The sequence below is a fragment of the Oncorhynchus kisutch genome, unplaced genomic scaffold, assembly GCF_002021735.2.
Source record: "Oncorhynchus kisutch isolate 150728-3 unplaced genomic scaffold, Okis_V2 scaffold4043, whole genome shotgun sequence".
Lineage (NCBI taxonomy): Eukaryota > Metazoa > Chordata > Actinopteri > Salmoniformes > Salmonidae > Oncorhynchus > Oncorhynchus kisutch.
Window position 1 is genome coordinate 141,798 of NW_022265988.1, and position 18,203 is coordinate 160,000.

The 18,203-nt window shown below is 48.3% G+C and overlaps 1 protein-coding gene across 1 annotated transcript in view; it reads right to left on the reverse strand.

The window, feature by feature from the left end:
- Nucleotides 1-423: 423 nt before the first annotated feature.
- The window catches only part of LOC109886673 (histone-arginine methyltransferase CARM1), a 22,131-nt gene continuing 4,351 nt past the window's right edge, over nucleotides 424-18,203 (reverse strand). Inside the window, exons 6-15 of the mRNA XM_031821998.1 lie at nucleotides 16,227-16,404; nucleotides 14,519-14,609; nucleotides 14,207-14,288; nucleotides 11,007-11,092; nucleotides 9,735-9,824; nucleotides 8,293-8,430; nucleotides 7,537-7,626; nucleotides 5,540-5,637; nucleotides 5,000-5,083; nucleotides 424-2,387 (exon numbers count right to left, since the gene is read on the reverse strand). Coding sequence (XP_031677858.1) covers nucleotides 2,248-2,387; nucleotides 5,000-5,083; nucleotides 5,540-5,637; nucleotides 7,537-7,626; nucleotides 8,293-8,430; nucleotides 9,735-9,824; nucleotides 11,007-11,092; nucleotides 14,207-14,288; nucleotides 14,519-14,609; nucleotides 16,227-16,404 — 1,077 coding nt within the window. The 3' untranslated portion in view covers nucleotides 424-2,247. The remainder of the gene's footprint in view (nucleotides 2,388-4,999; nucleotides 5,084-5,539; nucleotides 5,638-7,536; nucleotides 7,627-8,292; nucleotides 8,431-9,734; nucleotides 9,825-11,006; nucleotides 11,093-14,206; nucleotides 14,289-14,518; nucleotides 14,610-16,226; nucleotides 16,405-18,203) is intronic.

The following is an 18,203-nucleotide window of genomic DNA, read 5'->3' on the forward strand; positions in this document are numbered from 1 at the left end:
TGTAGTTACACTTGTCTGTGGTAGTGAAGCCAGATGTGGAGGTCCTGGGCTGGAGTGGTCACACGTGGTCTGTGGTAGTGAGGCCGGTTAGACGTACTGCCAAATTCTATAAAATGATGTTGGATGTGGATTACGGTAGAGAAATTAACATTACATTATCTGGCAACAGCTTTGGTGAACATTCCTGCAGTCAGCATGTCAATTGCACGCTCCATCAACTTGAGACATCTGTGGCATTGTGTTGTGTGAAAAAAACAGCATATTTTTGAGCTGCCTTTTAAATTGCCCCCAGCACAAGGTGCACCTGTGTAACAATCATGCTGTTTAATCAGCTTCTCGATATTCCTTAACTGTCAGGTAGATTAGCAAATGAGAAATGCTCACTAACAGGGATGTAAACAAATTTGTGCACAAAATTTGAAATAATGTTTGTGCGTATGGAAAATGGCTGGGATCTTTTATTTCAGCTGATGAAACATGGGACCAACACTCTACATGATGTGTCTGCAAGGAGACTGTCAGTGTCCCAAATGGCGCCCTATATAGCATACATCTGTAGACCAGAGCCCCAAGGGACCTTAATCAAAGGAGTCCACTGGGGAATATGGAGCCATTTGGGATTTCCTAGGAGGTTGCATGACGTCTCTCACAGGTCCCGATAAACACTTGTTAAACAGCGAAAACATTACACCCTAAACAACAGGGGACATATTCAGTAAGGTGCCAGGACTCCCCTGGCTAGACTACAGACCCCACCCTACAGAACCCCTGGCTAGTCTACAGACCCCACCCTACAGAACTCCTGGCTAGTCTACAGACCCCACCCTACAGAACCCCTGGCTAGTCTACAGACCCCACCCTACAGAACCCCTGGCTAGTCTACAGACCCCACACTACATAACAAAGCCCCTAGCTAGTCTACAGACCCCACCCTACAGATCAGAATCCCTGGCTAGTCTACAGCGGCTACAGACCCCCTGGCTAGTCTACAGCGGCTACAGACCCCACCCTACAGAACAGACCCCCTGGCTAGTCTACAGCAGCTACAGACCCCACCCTACAGAACAGACCCCCTGGCTAGTCTACAGCGGCTACAGACCCCACCCTACAGAACCACTGGCTAGTCTACAGACCGCACCCTACAGAATAAAACCCCTGGCTAGTCTACAGACCCCACCCTACAGAACAGAACCCCTGGCTAGTCTACAGCGGCTACAAACCCCGCCCTACAGAGACAATCTCCTGTCCCGATTGGCTAAAACCTGGATCACCCTCTCTCCCTCGCAGCTGCCGGTTTGGTCAGACACTCAGACTGTTTGCTTTGATTGGTCGGTTGAATAAGGTAACCTTGGGTGAAAGGTTAGGATTCAGGAATTTATTGATCGGGACGTTGGGTCACAAGCGACGGGCTGGGGAAGATGGGAGTGACTGATAAAACTTCACAGAAGCTCAAAGTCCTTTCTGTCCTGCAGGAGGCTCTGTGTGTATAATACAACTGTCTGTGTGTATAATACAACTGTCTGTGTGTATAATACAACTGTGTGTGTGTGTGTGTGTGTATGTATAATAAAACTGTGTGTGTGTGTGTGTGTATGTATAATACAACTGTGTGTGTGTGTGTATATGTATAATACAACTGTGTGTGTATATAATACAACTGTGTGTGTGTGTATAATACAACTGTGTGTGTGTGTATAATACAACTGTGTGTGTACGTTTCTAAACCCCCATAGCCACAGTAAGTACATAAGATCCTAAATGTTTCTATGTGGGTTGTGAATACATAAAACAGAATGGTTACAAGCACACACCTTTCACTCTGCCTCAGAATGTGTTGAGATCAAGGGGATGTGTTGAGATCAAGGGGATGTGTTGAGATCAAGGGGATGTGTTGAGATCAAGGGGATGTGTTGAGATCAAGGGGATGTGTTGAGATCAAGGGGATGTGTTGAGGCAACATTACTTAGACCATCAACGGTTGCAGTCCAGACAGAACAAGTAGGACATCAGAAATCCTCCAACCAGAATGGAGAACCTGGACATTTGACAGCCCTAAACCTATCCAACCCTTTCAGTGTGTAGTTGTTTCTGGACTGGGCCGGAGACATCAGGAACCAGAGAACGGAGGAGAGGCACGTCCATATTATCAGTCCAGTTTGGTTTCCTTCCAGGAGGGGGGGTGTGGGAGGGAGGAGGGAGGGAGGGAGAGAAGAGGGGGGTGGGGGAGCTACGGACGGTTGGCAGGTCTTAGCTCCCGTAGTGCATAGTGTTGCTAGGCATCGCCATGGGAGACGACATGGAGATGGAAGGCCCGCCCATGGTGAACTGGCTGTTGTTGATTGGGTATTGAGGACTGTTGCCGGGCCCCGATTGTCCAGTTGTCACTCCTGAGGAAGAGAGAAAACAGGAAGTGAATTGTGGTCTTCAAAGAGCAGCTCGGGGCAGTTTCCCAGACCCAGATAAAACCTAGTGCTGGACTAGGAAGCACTTTATATCTCAAATAAATCAAACATTAAAACAACTAAATGTGAGACCATACACTAACTGACCTGTGGACAAGACTACAACATTAAAACAACTAAATGTGAGACCATACACTAACTGACCTGTGGACAAGACTACAACATTAAAACAACTAAATGTGAGACCATACACTAACTGACCTGTGGACAAGACTACAACATTAAAACAACTAAATGTGAGACCATACACTAACTGACCTGTGGACAAGACTACAACATTAAAACAACTAAATGTGAGACCATACACTAACTGACCTGTGGACAAGACTACAACATTAAAACAACTAAATGTGAGACCATACACTAACTGACCTGTGGACAAGACTACAACATTAAAACAACTAAATGTGAGACCATACACTAACTGACCTGTGGACAAGACTACAACATTAAAACAACTAAATGTGAGACCATACACTAACTGACCTGTGGACAAGACTACAACATTAAAACAACTAAATGCGAGACCATACACTAACTGACCTGTGGACAAGACTACAACATTAAAACAACTAAATGCGAGACCATACACTAACTGACCTGTGGACAAGACTACAACATTAAAACAACTAAATGTGAGACCATACACTAACTGACCTGTGGACAAGACTACAACATTAAAACAACTAAATGCGAGACCATACACTAACTGACCTGTGGACAAGACTACAACATTAAAACAACTAAATGCGAGACCATACACTAACTGACCTGTGGACAAGACTACAACATTAAAACAACTAAATGTGAGACCATACACTAACTGACCTGTGGACAAGACTACAACATTAAAACAACTAAATGTGAGACCATACACTAACTGACCTGTGGACAAGACTACAACATTAAAACAACTAAATGTGAGACCATACACTAACTGACCTGTGGACAAGACTACAACATTAAAACAACTAAATGCGAGACCATACACTAACTGACCTGTGGACAAGACTACAACATTAAAACAACTAAATGCGAGACCATACACTAACTGACCTGTGGACAAGACTACAACATTAAAACAACTAAATGTGAGACCATACACTAACTGACCTGTGGACAAGACTACAACATTAAAACAACTAAATGTGAGACCATACACTAACTGACCTGTGGACAAGACTACAACATTAAAACAACTAAATGTGAGACCATACACTAACTGACCTGTGGACAAGACTACAACATTAAAACAACTAAATGCGAGACCATACACTAACTGACCTGTGGACAAGACTACAACATTAAAACAACTAAATGTGAGACCATACACTAACTGACCTGTGGACAAGACTACAACATTAAAACAACTAAATGTGAGACCATACACTAACTGACCTGTGGACAAGACTACAACATTAAAACAACTAAATGTGAGACCATACACTAACTGACCTGTGGACAAGACTACAACATTAAAACAACTAAATGTGAGACCATACACTAACTGAACTGTGGACAAGACTACAACATTAAAACAACTAAATGTGAGACCATACACTAACTGACCTGTGGACAAGACTACAACATTAAAACAACTAAATGTGAGACCATACACTAACTGACCTGTGGACAAGACTACCACATTAAAACAACTAAATGTGAGACCATACACTAACTGAACTGTGGACAAGACTACAACATTAGCAACAGTAAACAGCTGTAGCTCTGTAACCATGGCGACACACTCACTCACCCTGGCCCACGCCTGTACTCATGATAGACCCAACTCTAGAAGATGTATGGTTCACTACCCCTGTGTTCACTGTCCACACACACACACACACGTGCAAGCGCGCGCGCACACACACACACACACACACACACAGAGAGGGGATAATTTACAAAATGGCACATTTGATTTGGAACAAGAAAACACAGCGAGTATACAGAAGGTCAGCTCCAGATACAGCTGGAGGCCAACATATAGATACACACACCTGACATTACACACAGTCAGGGTTTCAACATCCCACTGACTTTAACAACCTTTCCACCTGACATTACACACAGTCAGGGTTTCAACATCCCACTGACTTTAACAACCTTTCCACCTGACATTACACACAGTCAGGGTTTCAACATCCCACTGACTTTAACAACCTTTCCACAAATCCTGGTAGGACGAATAACGGACTTCCAGGAATATTCTAACTGGAATTTCTGGAAAACGTGGGGAACATTTCCAGTATGTTGTAACGTCTAGACTACTGCTGGGTTTTCTACCTGATTATTCATTACACCCACCTGGTCTCCCAGGTGGAAATCAGTCTCTGGAACGTCTAGACTACTGCTGGGTTTTCTACCTGATTATTCATTACACCCACCTGGTCTCCCAGGTGGAAATCAGTCCCTGATTAGAAGGGATTCATTTTTAAAAAGCAGTGAAACTGGCTTGGAGATTCAGATTTGAATTTGAGGGCTATACAGAACAGAAAGGAGGGTAGGGATTGGTCAGTCACACACACACAGCGTACCAAGAGGGATGAGATTGTTGTGAGACACGGTGGAGCCCCCGCCACCGATGACCGTACTGAGGTCATACACGGCAGGCATCCCTCCTGATAGACAGAGAGACACATTAACAACAGCAAAGACACTTCTGTATTCACCTGTCTGTGTGTGTATAGATCTATATGTGTGTAGTACCTGATTAATGCTGTGTGTGTGTATAGATCTATATGTGTGTGGTGTGTGTAGTACCTGATTAATGCCGGGTGTGTGTATAGATCTATATGTGTGTGGTGTGTGTAGTACCTGATTAATGCTGTGTGTGTGTGTGTGTGTGTGTGTGTGTGTGTGTGTGTGTGTATAGTACCTTATTAATGCCATGTGTGTGTGTGTGTATAGATCTATATGTGTGGTGTGTGTAGTACCTGATTAATGCTGTGTGTGTGTGTGTATAGATCTATATGTGTGTGGTGTGTGTAGTACCTGATTAATGCCGTGTGTGTGTATAGATCTATATGTGTGTAGTACCTGATTAATGCCGTGTGTGTGTGTGTGTGCGTACGTACCCTGGTTCATGTTGTAGACTCCTCCATTGCTCCACATGTTCTCTGAGGGGGAGGAGTAGTGAGAGCCTGGGGGCGGGGCTGACGTGCTGCCTGTGTACCTGCGGAACACACAATCAACCAATCAGAGGGAGGCAAGCTCAGGGACAGTAGGTCACATACAGAGGACTTTAACGTGTCTAGCAGGGAAAGAGGTTTGAGATCATGATAAAGAGGAAGATAGATAGCAGATAAACTACAGCTTTAGGAACAACAGAAGGGATAGAAAGGGAAAGAGAAGGAAGGAGAGAGAGAGGGAGGAAGAAGAATTGTAAAAGGAAAGAGAAAACAAGGAAATGCTAGAATGTCCATGCTGTGCTGACCTGAAGAAATGACAGAAAGAGAGAGAGGAGAGAAGAGGGGTAGAGAGAGAGAGAGGAGAGAAGAGGGGTAGAGAGAGAGAGAGGAGAGAAGAGGGGTAGAGAGAGAGAGAGGAGAGAAGAGGGGTAGAGAGAGAGAGAGGAGAGAAGAGGGGTAGAGAGAGAGAGGAGAGAAGAGGGATAGAGAGAGAGAGGAGAGAAGAGGGATAGAGAGAGAGAGAGAGGAGAGAAGAGGGATAGAGAGAGAGAGAGAGGAGAGAAGAGGGGTAGAGAGAGAGAGAGAGGAGAGAAGAGGGGTAGAGAGAGAGAGAGGAGAGAAGAGGGGTAGAGAGAGAGAGGAGAGAAGAGGGGTAGAGAGAGAGAGAGGAGAGAAGAGGGATAGAGAGAGAGAGAGGAGAGAAGAGGGATAGAGAGAGAGAGAGGAGAGAAGAGGGATAGAGAGAGAGAGAGAGGAGAGAAGAGGGATAGAGAGAGAGAGAGAGGAGAGAAGAGGGATAGAGAGAGAGAGAGGAGAGAAGAGGGATAGAGAGAGAGAGAGGAGAGAAGAGGGATAGAGAGAGAGAGAAGAGGGATAGAGAGAGAGAGAGAGAGAGAGGAGAGAAGAGAGAAGAGGGATAGAGAGAGAGGAGAGAAGAGAGAAGAGGGATAGAGAGAGAGGAGAGAAGAGAGAAGAGGGATAGAGAGAGAGAGAGGAGAGAAGAGGGGTAGAGAGAGAGAGGAGAGAAGAGGGGTAGAGAGAGAGAGAGGAGAGAAGAGGGGTAGAGAGAGAGAGAGGAGAGAAGAGGGATAGAGAGAGAGAGAGAGAGAGAGGAGAGATAGAGAGAGAGAGAGAGAGAGAGGAGAGATAGAGAGAGAGAGAGAGAGAGAGGAGAGAAGAGGGATAGAGAGAGAGAGGAGAGAAGAGGGGTAGAGAGAGAGAGGAGAGAAGAGGGGTAGAGAGAGAGAGAGGAGAGAAGAGGGGTAGAGAGAGAGAGAGGAGAGAAGAGGGATAGAGAGAGAGAGAGGAGAGAAGAGGGATAGAGAGAGAGAGAGAGAGGAGAGAAGAGGGATAGAGAGAGAGAGAGAGAGGAGAGAAGAGGGATAGAGAGAGAGAGAGAGAGAGAGAGGAGAGAAGAGGGATAGAGAGAGAGAGAGAGAGAGAGAGGAGAAGAGGGATAGAGAGAGAGAGAGAGAGAGGAGAGAAGAGGGATAGAGAGAGAGAGAGAGAGAGGAGAGAAGAGGGATAGAGAGAGAGAGAGAGAGGAGAGAAGAGGGATAGAGAGAGAGAGAGGAGAGAAGAGGGATAGAGAGAGAGAGAGGAGAGAAGAGGGATAGAGAGAGAGAAGAGAGAAGAGGGATAGAGAGAGAGAGAAGAGGGATAGAGAGAGAGAGAGAGGAGAGAAGAGAGAAGAGGGATAGAGAGAGAGGAGAGAAGAGAGAAGAGGGATAGAGAGAGAGGAGAGAAGAGGGATAGAGAGAGAGAGGAGAGAAGAGGGATAGAGAGAGAGAGAGGAGAGAAGAGGGATAGAGAGAGAGGAGAGAAGAGGGGTAGAGAGAGAGAGGAGAGGGGTAGAGAGAGAGAGGAGAGGGGTAGAGAGAGAGAGGAGAGAAGAGGGGTAGAGAGAGAGAGAGGAGAGAAGAGGGATAGAGAGTGCCTCTGACCTGAAGAAGGGGTTCTTGAGATCCAGCAGGTTGCTAGACTTGCTTCCGGTCTGGTCCACCTGGGCCACCATACTGATGTCATAGCTCTGTCTGGGAGCACAGGTCAGATGAATCCTTTAAGGGGGTACCTTGGCAGGTGTGTGTGTGTTCAGTGTGGTAGTCACCTGTTTAGGTGTGAAGGTGGGTGTGACCTGTTTAGGTGTGCAGGTGGGTGTGACCTGTTTAGGTGTGTGAGTGGTAAAGTTACCCGGGGGTGTGTGTGTGTGTGACCTGTTTAGGTGTGTGAGTGGTAAAGTTACCCGGGGGTGTGTGTGTGACCTGTTTAGGTGTGTGAGTGGTAAAGTTACCCGGGGGTGTGTGTGTGACCTGTTTAGGTGTGTGTGACCTGTTTAGGTGTGTGTGTGTGTGTGTGTGTGTGACCTGTTTAGGTGTGTGTGACCTGTTTAGGTGTGTGTGTGTGTGTGTGTGACCTGTTTAGGTGTGTGTGTGTGTGAGACCTGTTTAGGTGTGTGTGTGTGTGACCTGTTTAGGTGTGTGTGTGTGTGACCTGTTTAGGTGTGTGTGTGTGTGACCTGTTTAGGTGTGTGTGTGTGTGACCTGTTTAGGTGTGTGTGTGTGTGACCTGTTTAGGTGTGTGTGTGTGTGACCTGTTTAGGTGTGTGAGTGGTAAAGTTACCCGGGGGTGTGTGTGTGTGTGTGTGTGTGTGTGTTTGTGTGGTAAAGTTACCCGGAGGTGTGTGTGTGTGTGTGTCTCACCTCTTGTTAGCGATGAGTGTTGCAGTGCCAGACAGGGTGTCTCCTGCCTTGGTGAAGAGAGGGGACTGGAGCAGACAGCGGACCTGGTACCAGTGGGTCAGAGGCTCCGTAGGAGAGGTGGAGAGCCACACTGTTACCCTGGACACAGTTAGATAAACACACAGTTAGATGGACCCACACACACACAGTTAGATGGACCCACACAGTTAGATGGACCCACACAGTTAAATGGACCCACACAGTTAAATGGACCCACACAGTTAAATGGACCCACACACACAGACAGTTAAATGGACCCACACACACAGACAGTTAGATGGACCCACACACACAGACAGTTAGATGGACCCACACACACAGACAGTTAGATGGACCCACACACACAGACAGTTAGATGGACCCACACACACAGACAGTTAGATGGACCCACACACACAGACAGTTAGATGGACCCACACACACAGACAGTTAGATGGATCCACACACACAGACAGTTAGATGGACCCACACACACAGACAGTTAGATGGACCCACACACACAGACAGTTAGATGGACCCACACACACAGACAGTTAGATGGACCCACACACACAGACAGTTAGATGGACCCACACACACAGACAGTTAGATGGACCCACACACACAGACAGTTAGATGGACCCACACACACAGACAGTTAGATGGACCCACACACACACAGTTAGATGGACCCACACACACACAGTTAGATGGACCCACACACAGTTAGATGGACCCACACACAGTTAGATGGACCCACACACAGTTAGATGGACCCACACACAGTTAGATGGACCCACACACAGTTAGATGGACCCACACACAGTTAGATAAACACACAGATGGACACACACACACAGACAGTTACAGTGGGGCAAAAAAGGGAGTGTCCTTTGACAGCTCTTTGGTCTTGGCCATAGTGGAGTTTGGAGTGTGACTGTTTGAGGTGTCTTTTATACTGATAACAAGTTCAAACAGGTGCCATTAATACAGGTAACGAGTGGAGGACAGAGGAGCCTCTTAAATAAGAGGAATCTTGCTTGTTTGTAGGTGACCAAATACTTACTTTCCACCATAATTTGCAAATCAATTCATAAAAAAATCCTACAATGTGATTTTTCTGGATTTTTTTTCTCTCATTTTGTCTGTCATAGTTGAAGTGTACCTATGATGAAAATTACAGGCCTCATCTTTTTAAGTGGGAGAACTTGCACAATTGGTGGCTGACTAAATACTTTTTTGCCCCACTGTAGATGGACCCACACACATTCAGATGGACCCACACACACACACACACAGATGGACACACACACACACACACACAGATGCACACACACACAGATGGACACACACACACAAAAGATGAAGGAAAGCAGGTCAATCAAGACTGACAAGAGTTTACACAACACACACAGGGGACTCACGCTGAGCCGATGAAAGCCACGTCAAACCAGAAGGCCAGACCATGGACCAGACCTGACGTCATCATGTGGAACTTAAAGGGAATCTCCATCCTGAGAGAGAGGAGAGGAGAGAGAGAGGGGAGAGAAGGGAGAGAGAGAAGAGAGAGAAGAGAGAGAGAGAAGAGGGGAGAGAGAGAAGGGAGAGAGAGAAGAGAGGAGGGAGAGAGAGAAGAGAGGGGAGGGAGAGAAGGGAGAGAGAGAAGAGAGGAGGGAGAGAGAGAAGAGGGGAGAGAGAGGAGGGAGAGAGAGAAGAAAGAAGGGAGAGAGAGAAGAGAGAAGGGAGAGAGAGAAGAGAGAAGGGAGAGAGAGAAGAGAGAAGGGAGAGAGAGAAGAGAGAAGGGAGAGAGAGAAGAGAGGGGAGAGAGAGAGGGGAGAGAGAGAAGAGAGGGGAGAGAGAGAGGGGAGAGAGAGAAGGGAGAGAGAGAAGAGAGGAGGGAGAGAGAGAAGGGAGAGAGAGAAGAGAGAAGAGAGGAGGGAGAGAGAGAAGAGAGGGGAGAGAGAGAAGGGAGAGAGAGAAGAGAGGGGAGAGAGATGAGAGAAGTTTAAGTGGACTAAACTCTCAGCAGTAACCTCAGTCACCACAACCCTCAGACTAAACACAACATCAGGCCCTGGATTCATAACCAGTCTCAGAGTGCTGATCTAGGATCAGCACCCCTGTCCATTCATTATCATCTAAAAATAGGCTAAATTGATCCTGGATCAGCATTCCTACTCCAAGTCTCTTTCTGAAGAAGGAGATCTCTCTAAATACTACAGGCCCCAGAAGGAGATCTCTCTAAATACTACAGGCCCCAGAAGGAGATCTCTCTAAATACTACAGGCCCCAGAAGGAGATCTCTCTAAATACTACAGGCCCCAGAAGGAGATCTCTCTAAATACTACAGGCCCCAGAAGGAGATCTCTCTAAATACTACAGGCCCCAGAAAGAGATCTCTCTAAATACTACAGGCCCCAGAAGGAGATCTCTCTAAATACTACACCCCCAGAAGCAGAGCTCTCTAAATACTACACCCCCAGAAGGAGAGCTCTCTAAATACTACAGGCCCCAGAAGGAGATCTCTCTAAATACTACACCCCCAGAAGCAGAGCTCTCTAAATACTACACCCCCAGAAGGAGAGCTCTCTAAATACTACAGGCCCCAGAAGGAGAGCTCTCTAAATACTACAGGCCCCAGGAGGAGAGCTCTCCAAATACCTGCCCCAGACGGAGAGAGGAGGCGATGGACTCACCTGTGCAGATCCCCCTCTTTCGCGTCCAGGAAGTTGACAGTGTATTTGACAGACTTGGACATGAGGATACGGATATCAAAGGTGTCCTGAGAGAGAGAGACAGACAGAGACAGAGAGACAGACAGAGACAGAGATCATTACATTTCTGTATTAGATTGATAGAGATATACAGTTGAAGTCGGAAGTTTACATACACTTAGGTTGGAGTCATTAAAACTAGTTTTTCGACCACTCTGCAAATTTCTTGTTTAATAAACTATAGTTTTGGGAAGTCGATGAGGACATATACTTTGTGCATGAGACAAGTAATTTTCCCAACAATTGTTTACAGACAGATTATTTCACTGTATCACAATTCCAGTGGGTCAGAACTTTACAAACACTAAGTTGACTGTGCCTTTAAACAGCTTGGAAAATTCCAGAAAATTATGTCATGTCTTTAGAAGCTTCTGATAGGCTAATTGACATCATTTGAGTCAATTCGAGGTGTACCTGTGGATGTATTTCAGGGCCTACCTTCAAACTCAGTGCCTCTTTGCTTGACATCAGGGGAAAATCAAAAGAAATCAGCCAAGACCTCAGAAAACAATATGTAGACCTCCACAAGTCTGGTTCATCCTTGGGAACAATTTCCAAACACCTGAAGGTACCAGGTTCATCTGTACAAACAATAGTACGCAGGTATAAACATTATGGGACCACGCGGCCATCATACCGCTCAGGAAGGAGACGCGTTCTGTCTCCTAGAGATGAAAGTACTTTGGTGCGAAAAGTGCAAATCAATCCCAGAACAACAGTAAAGGACCCTGTGAAGATGCTGGAGGAAACAGGTACAAAAGTATCTATATCCACAGTAAAACGAGTCCTATATCGACATAACCTGAAAGGCCGCTCAACAAGGAAGGAGTCACTGCTCCAAAACCGCCATAAAAAAGCCAGACTACGGTTTGCAATTGCACATGGGGACAAAGATCGTACTTTTTGGAGAAATGTCCTCTGGTCTGATGAAACAAAAATAGAACTGTTTGGCCATAATGACCATCGTTATGTTTGGAGGAAAAAGGGGGAGGCTTGCAAGCCGAAGAACACCATCCCAACATGAAGCATGGGGGTGGCAGCATCATGTAGTGGGGGTGCTTTGCTGCAGGAGAGACTGGTGTACTTCACAAAATAGATGGCATCATGAGGATGGAAGTTACGTGGATATATTGAAGCAACATCTCAAGAGATCAGCCAGGAAGTTAAAACTTGGTCGCAAATGGGTCTTCCAAATGGACAATGACCCCAAGCATACTTCCAAAGTTGTGGCAAAATGGCTTAAGGACAACCAAGTCAAGGTATTAGAGTGGCCATCACAAAGCCCTGATTTCAATCCTACAGAACATTTGTGGGCAGAACTGAAAAAGTGTGTGCGAGCAAGGAGGTCTACAAACCTGACTCAGTTACACCAGCTTTTGTCAGGAGGAATGGGCCGAAATGTTTGACCCAAGTTAAACAATTTAAAGGCAATGCTACCAAATACTAATTGAGTGTATGTAAACTTCTGACCCACTGGGAATGTGATGAAAGAAATAAAAGCTGAAATAAATAATTCTCTACTATTATTCTAACATTTCACATTCTTAAAATAAAGTGGTGATCCTAACTGACCTAAGACAGGGAATTTTTACTAGGATTAAATGTCAGGTGTTGTGAAAATGTATTTGGCTAAGGTGTATGTAAACTTCTGACTTCAACTGTATGTATATAGTTTTTAACAGAAGAGAGAGAGGGAGGAAGGGAGGGAGAACCTAACAGAAGAGAGAGAGGGAGGAAGGGAGGGAGAACCTAACAGAAGAGAGAGAGGGAGGAAGGGAGGGAGAACCTAACAGAAGAGAGAGAGAGGGAGGAAGGGAGGGAGAACCTAACAGAAGAGAGAGAGAGAGAGGAAGGGAGGGAGAACCTAACAGAAGAGAGAGAGAGAGAGGAAGGGAGGGAGAACCTAACAGAAGAGAGAGAGAGAGAGGAAGGGAGGGAGAACCTAACAGAAGAGAGAGAGAGAGAGGGAGAACCTAACAGAAGAGAGAGAGAGAGAGGGAGAACCTAACAGAAGAGAGAGAGAGAGAGGGAGAACCTAACAGAAGAGAGAGAGAGAGAGGAGAACCTAACAGAAGAGAGAGAGAGAGGGAGAACCTAACAGAAGAGAGAGAGAGAGGGAGAACCTAACAGAAGAGAGAGAGAGGGGAGAACCTAACAGAAGAGAGAGAGAGAGGGAGAACCTAACAGAAGAGAGAGAGAGAGGGAGAACCTAAACAGAAGAGAGAGAGGGAGGAAGGGAGGGAGAACCTAACAGAAGAGAGAGAGAGAGAGAGAGAGAGGAAGGGAGGGAGAACCTAACAGAAGAGAGAGAGAGAGAGAGAGAGAGAGGGAGAACCTAACAGAAGAGAGAGAGAGAGAGAGAGAGAGGAAGGGAGGGAGAACCTAACAGAAGAGAGAGAGAGAGAGGAAGGGAGGGAGAACCTAACAGAAGAGAGAGAGAGAGAGGAAGGGAGGGAGAACCTAACAGAAGAGAGAGAGAGAGAGGAAGGGAGGGAGAACCTAACAGAAGAGAGAGAGAGAGAGGAAGGGAGGGAGAACCTAACAGAAGAGAGAGAGAGAGAGGAAGGGAGGGAGAACCTAACAGAAGAGAGAGAGAGAGAGGAAGGGAGGGAGAACCTAACAGAAGAGAGAGAGAGAGAGGAAGGGAGGGAGAACCTAACAGAAGAGAGAGAGAGAGAGAGGAAGGGAGGGAACCTAACAGAAGAGAGAGAGAGAGAGGAAGGGAGGGAGAACCTAACAGAAGAGAGAGAGAGAGAGGAAGGGAGGGAGAACCTACAGAAGAGAGAGAGAGAGAGGAAGGGAGGGAGAACCTAACAGAAGAGAGAGAGAGAGAGGAAGGGAGGGAGAACCTAACAGAAGAGAGAGAGAGAGAGGAAGGGAGGGAGAACCTAACAGAGAGAGAGAGAGAGAGGAAGGGAGGGAGAACCTAACAGAAGAGAGAGAGAGAGGAAGGGAGGGAGAACTAACAGAAGAGAGAGAGAGGAAGGGAGGGGAAGCCTAACAGAAGAGAGAGAGAGAGAAGGGGAGAGAGAACCTACTAGAATAAGAGAGAGAGGAGAGGAGAGAGAACTGAGGATGAGAACCAGGTGGTGGGGTGGGGGTGGGAGGGGGGAGAGTCTCACCACAATGGGCTGTCTGAAATACTCGTCTACTGCAGCTTCTCTCAGCGATGACAGATCAACACCATGGAACGATGGCTGATACCTGACAAACAGAGAGAGACCGTGGGAAGTGGCTTTAGTTAGTTGACGTAGTGACAATTCAATATTTTTGTATAGTTGTGACTAAGGTCTGGTGAACCCCCCCCCCCCCCCCCCCCCCGCAGCTTTATAATATAGTAAGTAAAGTGAGAGGAGATTCACCAGAAAGTTGCATAAGTAAGAGTTAGACTATAGCTTGAATGAAGGTAAAAAGTAAAGTGAAAGGATATTCACCAGAAGTTGGCCTTGGTGAACTGTTCCATGTATAACTGCTCATCTGTGAAGGGAGCCAGGTGGACGTCACCTAGAGTGGGGAACATGTTACCTAGGAGAGGAGAGAGGGTTAGGGCTGTCGGCAACACCTCTATACACCTGTTTACTGTTGGTCTGTGAAGGGAGCCAGGTGGACGTCACCTAGAGTGGGGAACATGTTACCTAGGAGAGGAGAGAGGGTTAGGGCTGTCGGCAACACCTCTATACACCTGTTTACTGTTGGTCTGTGAAGGGAGCCAGGTGGACGTCACCTAGAGTGGGGAACATGTTACCTAGGAGAGGAGAGAGGGTTAGGGCTGTCGGCAACACCTCTATACACCTGTTTACTGTTGGTCTGTGAAGGGAGCCAGGTGGACGTCACCTAGAGTGGGGAACATGTTACCTAGGAGAGGAGAGAGGGTTAGGGCTATCGGCAACACCTCTATACACCTGTTTACTGTTGGTCTGTGAAGGGAGCCAGGTGGACGTCACCTAGAGTGGGGAACATGTTACCTAGGAGAGGAGAGAGGGTTAGGGCTGTCGGCAACACCTCTATACACCTGTTTACATTCCATTTCCTCATCCCGCCATTTCTTTACTTCCATATCTCCTGTTCTCCATCGGGCTGTATCCCTCCTTCTCTCATCCATCACTTCCTGTATCCCTTCTCTCATCCCCTCCATCACTTCCTGTATCCCTCCCTCTCTCATCCCCTCCATCACTTCCTCTCCCTCCCTCTGTCATCCACCACTTCCTCCATTCCTCCCTCATCCTCCCTCCCTCATCCATCACGTCCTCTATCCCTCCCTCATCCATCACGTCCGCTATCCCTCCCAACCTCTCTCGTCCATCACTCCCTCCCTCATCGATCACCTTCCATCCATCACGTCCTCTATCCCTCCCTCATCCATCACGTATTCCATCCCTCCCTCATCCATCACATCCGTTATCCCTCCCTCATCCATCACGTCCGCTATCCCTCCCAACCTCTCTCGTCCATCACTCCCTCCCTCATCGATCACCTCCCATCCATCACGTCCTCTATCCCTCCCTCATCCATCACGTATTCTATCCCTCCCTCATCCATCACATCCGTTATCCCTCCCTCATCCATCACGTCCGCTATCCCTCCCAACCTCTCTCGTCCATCACCCCCTCCCTCATCGATCACCTCCCATCCATCACGTCCTCTATCCCTCCCTCATCCATCACGTATTCTATCCCTCCCTCATCCATCACGTCCGCTATCCCTCCCTCATCCATCACGTCCGCTATCCCTCCCAACCTCTCTCGTCCATCACCTCCTCCTCCCTCTCTCTCTCAGCTTTAACAACTTCTTGGCATGTAGGAAGCTCCCCAGCATGTAGGAAGCTCCCAGCATTCTCTCTAACTTCCTCCCGCCCTCCGTCCGTCCATCCATCCACCCCTCCCTCCCTCCATCTCTCTCTCTCTCTCCATCCACCCCTCCCCCCTCCCTCCTCACCGTTGGGTTTGAGGAACTTCTTGGCGTGTAGGTAACTCTCCAGCATTCTCTTTAAACTCCCTCCCTCCCTCCCTCTCCTTCCATCCATCCCTCCCTCCACCCCCCTCCCTCCTTCCTTCCTTCCATCCATCCCTCCACCCCCCTCCCTCCTTCCATCCATCCCTCCACCCCCTCCCTCCTTCCATCCCTCCCCCCCTCCCTCCTCACCGTTGGGTTTGAGGAACTTCTTGGCGTGTAGGTAACTCTCCAGCATTCTCTCGTTGAAGAGCATGTATCCCATGGGTTCAGAGATGATGATGTCCACCTGCTCTGGTAGAGAGATCTCCTCCACCTTCCCTGCTATCACCACCACACGATCCCCCATTCCGTTGGAGTTTACCAGCACCTACACACACACACACACACGGGATTAGAGTGTGTATGTGAGATAGAGGCCTCCTCGACCACGCGTAGTGTAGTCTAATTAACAACAACTTCATCACTAAGAATCACCACAATAATATTTCACAGCAAAATAAACTAACCCACACTCATACTGTCAGTGTGGTGGTGGTCAGTATGGTGGTGGTGGTCAGTGTGGTGGTGGTGGTCAGTGTGGTGATGGTCAGTGTGGTAGGTGGTCAGTGGTCAGTGTGGTAGGTGGTGGTCAGTGTGGTAGGTGGTGGTCAGTGTGGTGATGGTCAGTGTGGTGGTGGTGGTCAGTGTGGTGGTGGTGGTCAGTGTGGTAGGTGGTCAGTGTGGTAGGTGGTGGTCAGTGTGGTAGGTGGTGGTCAGTGTGGTAGGTGGTGGTCAGTGTGGTAGGTGGTGGTCAGTGTGGTAGGTGGTGGTCAGTGTGGTAGGTGGTGGTCAGTGTGGTAGGTGGTGGTCAGTGTGGTAGGTGGTGGTCAGTGTGGTAGGTGGTGGTCAGTGTGGTAGGTGGTCAGTGTGGTAGGTGGTCAGTGTGGTAGGTGGTGGTCAGTGTGGTAGGTGGTGGTCAGTGTGGTAGGTGGTGGTCAGTGTGGTAGGTGGTGGTCAGTGTGGGTGGTGGTCAGTGTGGTGGTGGTCAGTGTGGTAGGTGGTCAGTGGTCAGTGTGGTAGGTGGTCAGTGTGGTGGGTGGTGGTCAGTGTGGTGGGTGGTGGTCAGTGTGGTGGGTGGTCAGTGTGGTGGTGGTCAGTGTGGTAGTGGTCAGTGTGGTAGGTGGTGGTCAGTGTGGTAGGTGGTGGTCAGTGTGGTAGGTGGTGGTCAGTGTGGTAGGTGGTGGTCAGTGTGGTAGGTGGTGGTCAGTGTGGTAGGTGGTGGTCAGTGTGGTGGTGGTCAGTGTGGTAGGTGGTGGTCAGTGTGGTAGGTGGTGGTCAGTGTGGTAGGTGGTGGTCAGTGTGGTAGGTGGTGGTCAGTGTGGTAGGTGGTGGTCAGTGTGGTAGGTGGTGGTCAGTGTGGTAGGTGGTGGTCAGTGTGGTAGGTGGTGGTCAGTGTGGTAGGTGGTCAGTGTGGTAGGTGGTGGTCAGTGTGGTAGGTGGTGGTCAGTGTGGTAGGTGGTGGTCAGTGTGGTAGGTGGTGGTCAGTGTGGTAGGTGGTGGTCAGTGTGGTAGGTGGTGGTCAGTGTGGTAGGTGGTCAGTGTGGTAGGTGGTAGGTGGGTCAGTGTGGTAGGTGGTCAGTGTGGTAGGTGGTCAGTGTGGTAGGTGGTCAGTGTGGTAGGTGGTCAGTGTGGTAGGTGGTCAGTGTGGTGGTGGTCAGTGTGGTAGGTGGTCAGTGGTCAGTGTGGGTGGTGGTCAGTGTGGTGGGTGGTGGTCAGTGTGGTGGGTGGTGGTCAGTGTGGTGGTGGTCAGTGTGGTAGTGGTCAGTGTGGTAGGTGGTGCAGTGTGGTAGGTGGTGGTCAGTGTGGTAGGTGGTGGTCAGTGTGGTAGGTGGTGGTCAGTGTGGTAGGTGGTGGTCAGTGTGGTAGGTGGTGGTCAGTGTGGTAGGTGGTGGTCAGTGTGGTAGGTGGTCAGTGTGGTAGGTGGTCAGTGTGGTAGGTGGTGGTCAGTGTGGTAGGTGGTGGTCAGTGTGGTAGGTGGTGGTCAGTGTGGTAGGTGGTGGTCAGTGTGGTAGGTGTGTCAGTGTGGTAGGTGGTCAGTGTGGTAGGTGGTCAGTGTGGTAGGTGGTCAGTGTGGTAGGTGGTCAGTGTGGTTGGTGGTCAGTGTGGTGGTGGTCAGTGTGGTAGGTG